This window comes from Petaurus breviceps, unplaced genomic scaffold (assembly GCF_028583685.1).
Source record: "Petaurus breviceps papuanus isolate PSGF00001 unplaced genomic scaffold, PetGlider_PUasm1.0 186, whole genome shotgun sequence".
NCBI classification, from domain to species: Eukaryota; Metazoa; Chordata; class Mammalia; order Diprotodontia; family Petauridae; genus Petaurus; species Petaurus breviceps.
Window position 1 is genome coordinate 32,354,530 of NW_027185798.1, and position 13,287 is coordinate 32,367,816.

At 37.3% G+C, this 13,287-nt stretch overlaps 1 protein-coding gene across 7 annotated transcripts in view; it reads right to left on the bottom strand.

The window, feature by feature from the left end:
- Positions 1–13,287, bottom strand: part of RPRD2 (regulation of nuclear pre-mRNA domain containing 2) — a 112,885-nt gene that overhangs the window by 17,871 nt on the left and 81,727 nt on the right. For 5 of the 7 annotated variants that reach the window (XM_069090089.1, XM_069090090.1, XM_069090086.1 and 2 more), the window contains exons 3-8: positions 8,681–8,781; positions 7,686–7,763; positions 6,201–6,253; positions 4,964–5,090; positions 1,023–1,198; positions 401–683 (exon numbers count right to left, since the gene is read on the bottom strand). In XM_069090089.1, the coding sequence (XP_068946190.1) occupies positions 401–683; positions 1,023–1,198; positions 4,964–5,090; positions 6,201–6,253; positions 7,686–7,763; positions 8,681–8,781 (818 nt within the window). The remainder of the gene's footprint in view (positions 1–400; positions 684–1,022; positions 1,199–4,963; positions 5,091–6,200; positions 6,254–7,685; positions 7,764–8,680; positions 8,782–13,287) is intronic. The other 2 variants (XM_069090088.1, XM_069090092.1) reach the window with 1 other exon arrangement.

The following is a 13,287-nucleotide window of genomic DNA, read 5'->3' on the forward strand; positions in this document are numbered from 1 at the left end:
TATAATATAATATAATATAATATAATATAATATAATATAATATAATAAAATATGACCCCCTCCTAACAGCAAGAATAAGTATCTGGAACTAGTACAACATGAAAATGGCCCTGTAGTGTCTGTCATCCTAGCAGCTCAGGCCAGTTCAGAAAGAGCATACAGGAAACAGTCTGTTAGTTCTTAAGAGAGAATCAGGAAGACAGCTCTAGTTAGCACCCTTCCTTTCCAAATTGTAAAGGACTTATAGAGTCTGTACTTTGGGTAATCTACCATGGAACACCAAACTATTTTCCCTTTTTCTAAGTCCAAATATGGTAGTAAAGAAGAACCAGTATTTCTCCTTTTGGAATACTAAAAGCAAAATGATATGCAGCTGTTTGCTTATCCCATATGGACATACCAATGATTTTTGATGTGTCATCCTCCACATCTGAGAGTTCCATGTCTTCCACATCACGGTTATCCGTGGCAGGCTCAGGTGTGGCTGATTTTTCACTCTCCACAGCTGGTGACTGGGACTCCTCTCCTCCCATTCCCTGGAAAGGGGACTCAGAACCAGTCGGTGAGGGAGCATCCATGCTTGGTGAAGGGACTGGAGATTCTTCAGGATCAGGCAGGGTGGACTTAAGCTGATCCAGTTTCTTCTTTAAATTGTTCACTCTGTTAGCAAAGGTTTTATATGCCTGATGGAGAGGGAGAGAACCATTCATTTTTCTAAGGAAAGACTAACAGTTATTATTTTGATTCAGTTCAAATTAACCAAGCATTTCTATGTTACATAGCACTGTGTACTATTAATACTGAGTATGGGTATACTTTCTTTCTGCCAAGAGGTCTCCAATTTTTCTCAGGAAGTAAATTCTCAACAGTGTGGGACAATCTCTAGAAAGAACCCCAGATAGTTTCCTGTGATAATGGTTAATGGGCACAGTACCTAGTCACAGGTCACCAGTGCTCTTCCCACAAGACAAACACCCCATTACCCACGAAGGTTATCACCATTGAGAAGTATAATCACTTACATTGGCCACCACCTTGACCTCCTTGTACTGAGCTTCATAGAAAATTCCAGCATTCTCCAGTGCCTCTGTCAGTGAGGGACCATTCTTCACCTGCTTGTCTAAGCCATTCACAAATTCTTCCAGCTTGGAGCTTGCCTCTTCAAATTCTTTGGAAAACTTTTTCCCACCGGTTTTATCTTAAATGATAGAGGCATTCAGATCAGAAATTTGAAAGCTAAACCTAGGATAAATTGTAAACTCCCGAAGGGCAAAAACTATATCTTATTGATATTTGTAGCTTTCTCTGTACTCACTACAATGCACTGCATGGTGTAGGTACTTAAAAAAAAAACACCTTTGTTGAATAAATGAAAACAATGTTGAGTAAGTTCTCTCTCAAAAATCTAAGGACCCACTTTTGTTGCCCCAGAGTATGATCTACTGTGTGGTCTTATAAGCTAATGCCTCAAAGAACTTCCCTAATTCCTTAAAACTGCCAAATTTGATTCAAATGACCTTGCTGGTGAAAGGGAGACTAGTGGCTCCTAGGAAATAGCTGTAATTTTAACTGAAATGTGGCAACTGCTTCTTTCCTTACTGAATTCAATGGCAATGTGACCTAACAAAACAAATGTCAATTCAATTTTTTATACTCTTGTCACAGTTTTCCTATGATGGCCAATTCACCTGAGATATAAGTAGATGATTTTCAAAGATGAAACTCAATTCTGTCACAATAAAATGGAATCCAGCATCAAAAACAATCAGATAATGCCTGATACAACAGTATGACTCTAATAAATGTTTATTTAATGCTGGGTAGTTAGATCAATGCCTCTTTATCCCCTAGTGGAAGAAGAGTAACATGTTAAGTCAGAAAGAACTTTAATGATTGACAAGTAGTAGAGAGGAGTTCCTTTTGCATACAGATTAGACAAGGTGGCAATTGAGGTACTTTTCATGCATCTAAATATAGAAAAGTACGAGCCCTAAGGATGGTTAGTTCAATGAAAGACCCATTTTCTGGGATTGTTGTGTGTACTGTTTCATCTCAGAACCAGAACCAAAAATGAAACATAGATAGCAATGATGTAACCTAGGTACAGCCTTCTCAGCAATCCTGTGAAGTATGCAGGACAAACATTGTTCTCTTTAAAGGTGAGGAAACCAAGGCCCAAAAGGGCTAAGTAAGAGAAAATGACCTCTCTGCATCACACTAAAAACATTATATCCTTCATATTTGAAAAAGAAAGCCAACCCCCCACCCCCAACAACACTCTACTAACCTAATCCAGGTAAGCCAAATACCTTTAATTATTTATTCAGTATGTAGATTTACATAATCTCTTGTCCATTACTTTTCTGTGATCAATGACATACATTTGGGAAAGGTACATCTTGCAGTCATGGAACGGGGAGATAATAACTGGCTGATGTGGGCATCACTATGATGTATTATTAGATCCTCACAGGAGTCAATCTCTATTTAGAGCTAGAAGCTGGTAAAAGGTAAAGCTGATCTAACTGCACTCATTTTATAGAAGTGGAAAATGAGGTCCAGAGACTAAGTGACTTATTCCAAGGTCAAAGGGGATAGGAAATAGCTGTGCCTAGATTTAAAACCCGAGAACTGGAACCTTTTCCAGTTCTCTTGTCTACCTTCACACTGTCCACATAAGCACATGCCCTAACAAAGTCTAACAGACAAAACCAAATCAGTTTAAGAAACACTATAGGGGCGGCCAGGTAGCACAGCGACTAAGAGCACCGGCTCTAGTTGTTGAGAAGACCTGGAGATCGAATCCCGGGCTCAGACACTTAGCACCCACCCAGAAACACCTGGCCGTGTAACCTTGAGCAAGTTACTTAACCCCAATTGCTTAGGGGTGGCCAGGTGGCTCAGCGAGTAAGAGCACCGGCTCCAGTGTTGGGATGACCTGGATCAAATCCGGGCTCAGATACTCAGCACCACACCCAGAAATAATAACTGGCCGTGTAACCTTGAGCAAGTTACTTAACCCCAATTGCTTTAAAAAAACCAAACAAACAAAAACACTATAGTAGGGGGCAGCTAGGTGGCACAAAAAGCACTGGCCCCAGAGTCAGGAGGACCCGAGTTCGATTCAGACCTTAGACACTTAACACCCACACAAAAAAACTAGCCATGTAACCTTGGGCAAGTTACTTAACCCCAATTGCCCTCCAAAAGGCAAAAAAACCAACCAAACAAAACCAAAGAAACAAACAAAAAAAAACCCTATAGTAGAGGAATGGGTTTATTTGCCATTTATATTTATTAAGTCACAACTTAGGAAATCAGTACCAAGAACAATCTGTTTTCTAGGATCACAGGAGGAAATGAGCTTGCCTAGCTCCTTAAAAATGTTACCTCTGTTAAATGAATCACTCCACTTAAAACAAGGAAATTTTAAGTAAAAATAAATAAAAATGATAAAAACCCAACAGTGGAAAAGCTATGGAGAAACAAGATACTTTCACCATGTGATATGCATTGTCAAAATAGTTTGGTGGAGCACATTGGTAATGTTTAGGGTTATAAAACCAATCATGATCACCTTGACCCAAAATTCCCACCAGAGATATATTCTAGGAAGGAAAACAAAAAGCACAAACCTACTGTACAAACATATTTAGATTCTGCCACTTAGACTAATGTATATGAATTCTATGCACAAATATGGAAAAATCTATATGAAATATTTAGAAAAACAATAACAAAAAAACCTACCAAAGAAAGAATGATGTATACACTGATAATACTTTTCTGTTGGTTATTCCCCTATTACCTATAAACATGTCCATGTCTATTTATTCCATCCTCAAAAAACCCTCACTTGATTCATCCATCCCTGCTAGCTACTGTCCCATATTTCTCTTCCCTTTGGTGGCTAAACTCCTTGAGAAGGCCACCTGTGATAGATGTATCCACTTCCTTTCCTGTCACTCTATTCTAAACTCCCTGCAGTCTGCCTTCTGACCTCATCATTCAACTGAAACGGCTCTCTCCAAAGTTATCGATGATATTTTAATTGCCAAATCCTTTGCTCATTGTTCATCTTTCTTAAGCTCTCTGTGGCCTCTTACACTGATATCACTCTCTTGGTCTTCATGACAGCACATTCTGCAGCTTCTCCTCCTTCCTGTGTGGCTACTTCTCTGTCTCTTTGGGTGGATTATCCCCCACATCACACCTGCCGAGAGTGGGAAGGGTGGGGGTCCCACACAGCTGGTTCTAGGCCCTCTTCTCTCTCTATATGATTTCCCTTTGTGATCTTTTCAGCTCCCATGGACTAAACTATTAGCAGATGACTCGAAGATCTACTTATCCAGCTCCAACTTCTCTCCCTCCAGTCTCAAATCTCCAATTTCCTTTTAAAAATCTCAAACTGGATGTCCAATAGTCAACATGAACTTGTTATCTTTCCCCTCAAAACTCTCCCCTCTTCCTGCTGAGGGTGCCACCATCCTCCCTGTTATTCAGGTTCACATCTAGGACTCATCTCCTCTGACTTCTCACATTCTCATTCTACATATCCTATTACTGGCCAAGTCCTAGAAATTTTACCTTTGTAATATCTCTTATATAGACTCCATTCTCTTCCGACACTCACAGTACCCTGGTGCAGGCCAACACACCATGTCCTGATTATTTTAATAGCCTGCTGACTGGTATCCTTATTTCTTTTCCCCAGTCCATCCGCACACTTCAGCTATCAAATTAACCTTCTTAAAACATAAATCTGACCATATCAACCTACCCGCCCCCCCCGCCCCAATTCAAAACTTCAGTGGCTGGTCCCCTATTAGCTTCAGTATAAAATATAAAATTCTTTGGCTTACACAGCCCTTAATAACCTTGTACCCCTCTCACTCCATATGTCTGTACACACAGAGTTTAGTCAATGCACAATATAAAAGATTTTTTAAAAAAGCAATTTTACCTTTTAAGCACTTGAGGGTCTCTGTACTGCACACATCTACTCGCATAGTGGCGAGCTGCTTCTCCTTTAGTTCAATCTGGTCCTCAGAACGCTTGTACAGCAGTAGTTCATCAATGAGAGCCTGGGACTGAACATAACCACCACAGGATTTAACATATTATACACACTATACAAGCGCACACTTGTCTGATTATTTTGTACCATATTTATTTTCAATCTAATATGATCAAAATTTAACAAAACTTTGAAGAAAACAGCTCCAATGTAAGGTTACTTATCGAAAATTCAGGGACTTCTATGCAGATTATTAGATCAAAACAATAATTCTCAAAAGAGTATTTTCCTTTTTTAGAATATTAATCAGTGGGTATAGGGTTAAAGACAGGAGGACATGGAACTCTGTTTTGGATTCTTAGTAAGCAAAATGCTGTTCATAACAACATTCCATACCTTAATGCCCAGACATGCAAATTCTACTTTAACAGATTTTCATAAAGGAAGGGAACTCCTTAGGAATTTTTTTCTGGGGGTGGAGGGAGGTGTTAATAGTTGAAGGGAAAGAGTTAGATCAGACCTATGATTTCATCTCTGTAGAGAATTCCCAGTAAGGAAACTTTTTCCTCCAATGCAGAATGGCACCTCCCTACAATTTACAGAAGGAGAGTTGCCTGGGGCACCTGGAGATTAAGTGACTTGCCATGAGATCATACAGAGGATCTACGAGAGCAGGAATTGAACTCAGGTCTTACTGACTTTTAAGCCTGCTCATGGCTTACTTTCCCATGCAGCCTTACTCCTTTAGTTATCAGAAATTTAACATGTCCTTCTCTTGGTACCTTGAATATGTATCCTGAAAGCAGGTTCTCACTTAAATAAAATGATACAATAATAAAAATCAAACTGCCTAGTCTAGGGGTAGGGAATCTGCAGCCTTGAGGCCACATATAGCCTTCCAGGTCCTTGGGTATGGCCTTCTGACCGAGACCAAACTTCACAGAACAAATCCCCTTAATAAAAGGATTTGTTCTGTAAAATGGCCTCAGTCAAAGGGCTGCACTTGAGGACCTAATCCTACTGATCTACCTCCCCCCGTCTCTCAAAAGATAGATATAAAGATAGCCATGTTTCTATATCTATCTATGAAAATATAAATAAAATATAAGCACAGAAAATGTTTGTTAAAAGTGACTAGTATACAATATGCTGCTTTGGCAAGTTTCACTATTTTGTAACTTACTCGAAATTCGGCGACTATCTTAGACTTGAGAGCAGCTTTAGGGTTGGTGGAGGCTGTTGGAATCAAGCAAACAAAGGAATTTAGAAGTCAAGGAAATATAAAGAATTGCATCTGAAATTCAGAAAAAACCCTCTTCTCTAAGTTCCACAAGACACACAGTCTAAAAGTTTATTCTTTGAATATGTCAAACATGCATTTACATATAATTTGTGTTGTTTCATTATTTTAAAGATACATCTGACCATATCAACCTACTCCCCCTAATTCAAAACCTCAGTGTCTGGTTCCCTATTAGCTCCAGTATAAAATATAAAATCCTTTGGTTTACAAAGCCCCTTAATAACTTTGGCAATGAGGGAAATACTTTTCAGAGCAGAAATTTTGGCACTTTTAATGTACCAAAAGAGAAAAACACTCTATTGTTCAGTTGGCCTAAGTCCACTTACCTCCAAATAGTCCCTGGAAACCCTACAAATTCTCAAATATTAAGTGGCAAGACATAGCTGTTCTATTCTGCTGTGTAACAATAGCATTTAATACCACGCTAACAAAGAATCTGTCTCTCAAGTCAATTAATTGTGGATTGTGAATAGTGGCTGAAGAATCACGAATAGGTGTCCCTTTTTTTATCCCTAAATCTTTAGCCCACAAAACCTTTATTAATTTAATATCGGAAGTAGGCAGAGGAAGTTCTAAAGATATCTATAGTTGACATTTTGCTGAAATGTTGGCTCACTGTTACTAAATAAGCAAATTATGGACAAAACAATGCCAGTGGTCTCCCTAATGCACAATGAATATTATATGGCTGCTGGAGCAAAACCATCTCAAGTTATCTTGTTTTAGCTATTGATTTCTACCATCTATTACCTTGATTCCCTCCATACTTTCAAGTCTATCTCAATATTTCTCAGTTCTGGCCAAGACTGGCTATTCCATGCAGCATAATCCATTCCCCTGCTCTCTTGTTGGGAAGCTTTCATATAGTACGGTAAACATAAGAAGAGCTCCAGTTAGAGAACAGGCTTCTGGCCAGGAGGGAGGCCCATGTCTACTCTGGTAGAGGGTGTCCCAAATGTGACAGGTTTCGTGGCTCCCCACAGAAATGCTTCTTATGCCTACTCTCTTCATCAGCTCTGTTGTTTAATGCCTCTAACTTCATATATCTTTGAACCTGAAAATAAGCCTGAGAACTACCATAACGAGATTATTTTCTTCTTTTCCTTTTAAAGCATCCCCCAACTACTCTTGAATCTTGGCATATTTAAACCCTTTTGATGTGTTTTCATTGCTTAAAAGTGATTTTCTAGCAGCAACTCCTTGGTGACTTCTAAGAGTATGCCAGTGGGAGCTTCCCAGGCCTGGACAACAGGCTTGCCCATGGTTTATGCCAGGTGCGTTGCCAAATGGTTTACATTTTCTTCTGCTCCACAAAAAAGGAGGTAATTTTACATTAGTTGAGATAGGTCACTTTTGTTTCCTTACTTTGTGATTTCTTCCACAGCTTATTCGGTTGTTTGTTCAGATTTTCTTTCAGCTGCTTCTGAGTTTTGAAAGTGGTACCTGGAAAACATTTCAGTTGCTGCAGCCTGGCATTACGGGAAGCTGCTCTGACTCTCCACTTCAGTTTTGCCAAAGTTGCAGCATGATAAAAGGAAATCCACGATTGTGTGTGGTTTCTTTCTTTTTTGTCCTCTTTCTCTCTTTCTCTCTCAAAAAATACCCACCCAAATCTAAGAAACTGCCAAATAAAATTTTTCTAGTCAATGAAATTAATGACCAAGAAGAATGGAGGAAAATGTAAAAATTTCCCCCTTAATGAAATGCAATTAGAAAATTCAACAGCTTCTTAGAAAATATTTCTATTTTTATAAAAAAAAACTTTTGTGAATTGCTGGTCAGTGTCAGAATTTACTGCCTCCTTCAGTTTTAATAAGTTATTCAAAATCAGCTAATCCACAGGAAGAAAGTAAATAGAGATTTTTCTGCTTCATGTCAAGACAGCTTTAATGTAAGTACTCGTTACTTACTTTAGTATCTAAACAAACCAAAGGTATGTGAAGAATGACAAAGTGTATTTGCTAACAATGAGAACTGGGACCCTTGTTCTCAAATTCAACAAGAGATGACAGAGGAAGAACAGATTTAGATGAATAATACAAGCACTGAGCAGCAAAAACTCTTTATTTTCAGTAGTCCTAAAAATGCTCTAACTGGCATTATTCTACCAAAAGCAGAGGACACATCTGTCATTTTCAGATGTATGTATATCATATATTTTTTCAGCTTATTATTACTTGATGTATTCCACTTTAGTTGTATTTTTCCTAGAGACCCCTAGGTTAACTTATTTAAGCAACCAAAAAAGTATTCTTTGTAGGAAGTCCATATCTGGGGGTGTTCTACCTCACCCCTTAAAAAGTAAAGAAAAAAGGTAAAGAAACTGAGATTCAAAAATTTAAGAAAAACTAGATACTTACTCAAAGCTTCTTTTAGTACTACAATCGTTTCTTCAGGGTATACGTTTCTCTCTTCCCAGATTTTAAAAATCCGTTCTACAGACTTAGAGACAGATGGATCCCTAATTGATGAGAAGAAAAAGATATTATAGCTTAATATTCCAAACGGGTATTCCCTGCCCCCCCCACCAAAAAAACTCACCCTAGAAATGAAACCGTTAAAGTTTCATGATTTAAAAAAAAAATTATCTAGAACATTTCTCTACAGTATCAAAGTGCAGAACCTGAGACCTTAAAAAAACAAAAAAAGTTCTTTAAAAAATCTTAATGTGCATTGCATACTGTTCTGATTAATTTAATCACTCCTCTCAGCTTCTGTTTTAAGTCTTTCTCTTGTCAAGTCACCTCTTCTGCTCTTTTCCTCTCCCTCTTAGCAGACAACCCCACCAAGGATTTCAATGAGAAAACGGACACCATCCATCCTGAGTTTTGCTTTATGCCCAACTCTACTTCACATCACCTCTACATTTTCTCCAACTCTCCTCCTATGCTTCAGACCCCAAGGAGGAAGTGGCTTTTCTTTAAATACCAGACTTTCTATCTGTGTGTCCTTAATCACTTTTTAAAGTTCCTTGGCAGATCACCCCCTTCTCTCTCCAATTTTCAATCTCTGATTCCTACTGTTTACAAATATACCAAAATCTCTCCTATACTTAAAAAAACTTGAATTTGATTCTATAATCCCCTTAAACTACATGCCCCTTCTCCCACTCATTTCACAGCCAAACTAGGAGAAGTTGCCTGCATTTACACTCTCTCCCACTCACTACTCTGTCCTTTGCAATCTGTATTTATCTCAGGCAGTAAGCAATTATGAAGAGCCCACTATGCACTAGGCAATGTATTAAGTATTACAGATAAAAAGACAGACAAAAAAACCAGCCTGTTCTCAAAGAGCCCACAGTCCAACAGGGGCAAGATATATACTAGATAAATTGGAAGTTTTTATCAAGAGGAAGGCACTAGCATTAAAGGGGATCAGAAAGTTTCTTGTAGAAGGTGGGAACCTCATCACTCCAAACTTCCTAAAGATCTCTTAATTGTCAAATCTGACGCCTGACTTCAATGGAGCATTAAATATCGTTGATTATCCCTTCCTTCTTGGGTCTTTTTGCTCTCTCTTGCCTCTCTTCCTACACGTTTGGCTGTTCTATTCTCTATCTTCTTTGCTAAATCATTATCCAGTCCTTACATACCTCATGGCTCTGCCCTGGGGCTTTCTTCTTTTCTCTCTCTCTCTCTCTCTCTCTCTCTCTCTCTCTCTCTCTCTCTCTCCTCTCTTATGCTCTTTGTCAGCAAAAATGCTTTCAACTCTCATTTTGATGTATTCAAGTCTCACCAACTCAAGCTGTAGTTTCCTTCTTGATGTCTTGCATCTCCAACTAGCAGCTATCTCTGAATATCCCTGAGACACCTCAAGCTCAGCATGTTCAAAACAGAACTCGTGACCTTTTCCCTCAAACTTATCCCCTCATTCCACTGCAGGTTCACAATCTTAAAATCTCTTTTCACTCCTCATATCTAATCAGCTGCTAAGTTCCATTGATTCTATTTCTATAACACCTCTCCAATCCATCACCTATTTCCACTTAGCCACCATCCAGATTAAGACCATCATTATCTCTTTCCTGAAAGTTATTGTAATAACCTTTCAATTGTTCTAGCTGTCCCTAATTTCCCCTCTCTCTAATCCATTCTCCAGAAACAAATGATAGCTATTGCTGTCATTGTTATTATAGCTGCTAAATTGATATTCCTAAAGCATAGATCTGAGTGTATCATTCACACTTAGGAAGTTCTATCTCCTTTATTGCCCAAATCTTAAAAGTTCACTTGAAATTCAACCAACGTTTATTAAGTATAAGGCTTCTTCAGAGACTTGAACCAATCCCTGGCCTAAAAAACTTACATTCTACTTTCTACCACAGTAATAGTAGGTAAGAAAAGAAGTTGTGGGCATAGATAATTATTTATCCTTGACTGTGAAACAGATTTCAAGGAAAAAGAAGGGATAGGTTGGATCCATAGCCTAATATGAGAGCTAAGTAAAAAGGGCTTGGCTGCCCTAAAGAATGAAATCTGTTAACATAAACACATACGATTCCAATGAACAAGAAAAGTAGAAATGGTCTAAAGAGACAGATATTGCTAAGGTTTTTAAAAGACGTACATAGATGAAAAAAGCAAAAGTAAGTGACCAGATGAGGAATGAAGAAGTCCAGAATTTGTGAAGGCTTTTGCAGAATGCCAAGGAGAAGAACTTTAAGAAACTTTGTGACAAAGAAACTGATCAATGAAGGGATCAGACTGTTGGTTAGGATGAATGTTAACAGGTCAAGAAAGAAAGTACTCAACTCTTATTTTGCTCATTTTTGTTCACCACTTTTAGTCTCTCTGTCCCAGTTTAAAGAACAAAAATGTAAAACCCAAGATAAGTGAGGAGATCGCTAGAGTTCACCTAGCTCTTCTGAATGTGGTCAGTAAGTCACCTACCAGGAGTTCATGTTGTGACATTACAATTGCAGAAGTTAACGAGACTGTAGACTACATTTAATAGAAGCATGATAGAATCATAACATAGGTTATACTCCTAATGTGTTCTAAAACAGGCTAGTGTGTTCAGGTTGGGTTCCCACATTTTAAGAAGAGTACTGACAGAATTGTGTCCAGAAGATGGTGAGGAAAATCATGCTATCCCAAGGATTTATTAAAATATCTAAAATGAATTAGACTTATTCAGCTCTGCCTTCCGGAATGAAGGAATAGCATACACACTCAGTTGGGTACGGGTGGAGGGGAAGAGGGCTGATAGAAGGGAAGGTGGATAAAGGGAGGCAGTAATCAGAAGCAAAACAGACTTGAGGAGGGATAGGGTAAAAAGTGATAGAGAAATGGATAAATAGGAAAAAAATGGATGGGGGAAAATACATAGCAATCATAATTGTGAATGTGAACTCACCCATAAAACAAAAGCAGATAGGCGAATGGATTTAAAAAACCAGAATCCAACAATATGTCATTAACAAAAAAACACACTTAAAACAGACACACAGAATAAAAATAAGGGGCTGGAGCAGAATCTCTTAAGCTTTACAAGCTGAGGTAAAAAAGAAAAAAAAGCAGGGGTAGCAATCATGATCATAGACAAAGCAAAATTAGACAATTAAAAGAGATAAGATAAACAGAGAAATTACATCCTGCTGAAAGATATCCTACACAATGAAATAATATCAATACTAAACATATATGTACCAAATGGCATATCATCCAAATTCTTAAAGGAAAGGTCAAGTGAGTAACAGAAAAAAAAAATAAAATTATACTAGAGGAGGATCTCAACTTTCCCCTGTAAGAATTATATGAATCTAACCATAAAATAAATAAGAAGTTAAGGAGAGCAGAAGAATTTTAGAGATATGATGGCTCTCTGAAAAAAAAAAAATGAATGGGAATAGAAATGCATATCACTGTTTCTTAGCTGTACATGGCAGCTACACAAAAACTGACCCCATATTAAGGAATTAAAAACCTTGAAGCCAAGTGCAGAAAAGCAGAAATATTAAATTCATGGCTTTTAGACCATAATTCAATAAAAGTTATATTCTATAAGGGGCTATTACAAAGAACAAATCACACAAACAATAATTGCACTAAAGAGAATGATAATGAGACAACATTCCAAAATTTGAGGGACACAGTCAAAATAATACTTAGGGGAAAATTTGTCTCTAAACACTTATAGCAATATAGCAAAGAGTATATCAGTGAACTGGGCGTGCAATTAAAAAAACTAGAAAAAGAACAAATTAAAAGCCCTCATTAAAGACCAACATGGAAATCCTAAAAATCAAAGGAGAGATGTAACAAAACTGAAAGAAAAATACTGAACTACTAAATAAATAATAAAATGATAAATAAAACTGTAAGTTGGTTTTATGCAAATTATCAATAAAACACAAAACCATAGATTAAACTGATTTTAAAAAAGAAAGAAAACCAAACTACCATTATAAAAAATGAAAAGAGTGAATTCACCACCAAGGAAGATGAAATTAAAGCAATTCTCAGGAGCTACTTTGCCCAATCATATGCCAACAAACCCAACAATTTAAATGAAATAGATAAATATTTATTTACAAAAATATAAATTGCTCAGATTAACAGAAGAAATATAATATTTAAATAACTTTATCTTAGAAAAAGAAATTGATAAGCCATAAATGAGAATCCTAAGAAAAAATGCCCAGGACCAGATGGATTCACAATTTTACCAAATTTGCCAACTAAAAAAAAAATTATTATTATTATTTTTTTTTTTTTTTACAAATTTTACCAAACATTTAAAGAACAATCAATTCCAATACTAAATAAACTATTTGGAAAAAGAGGCAAAGAAAAAGTCCTACCAAATTCCTTCTATGATACAAATTTGGTGCTGATACCTAAACCAGGAAGAATGAAATCTGAGGAAAAAAAAAATCCTACAGACTAATGTCCCTAATGAATGTTGATGCAAAAAAGAAAGAAAGAAAGAAAGAAAGAAAGAAAGAAAGAAAGAAAGAAAGAAA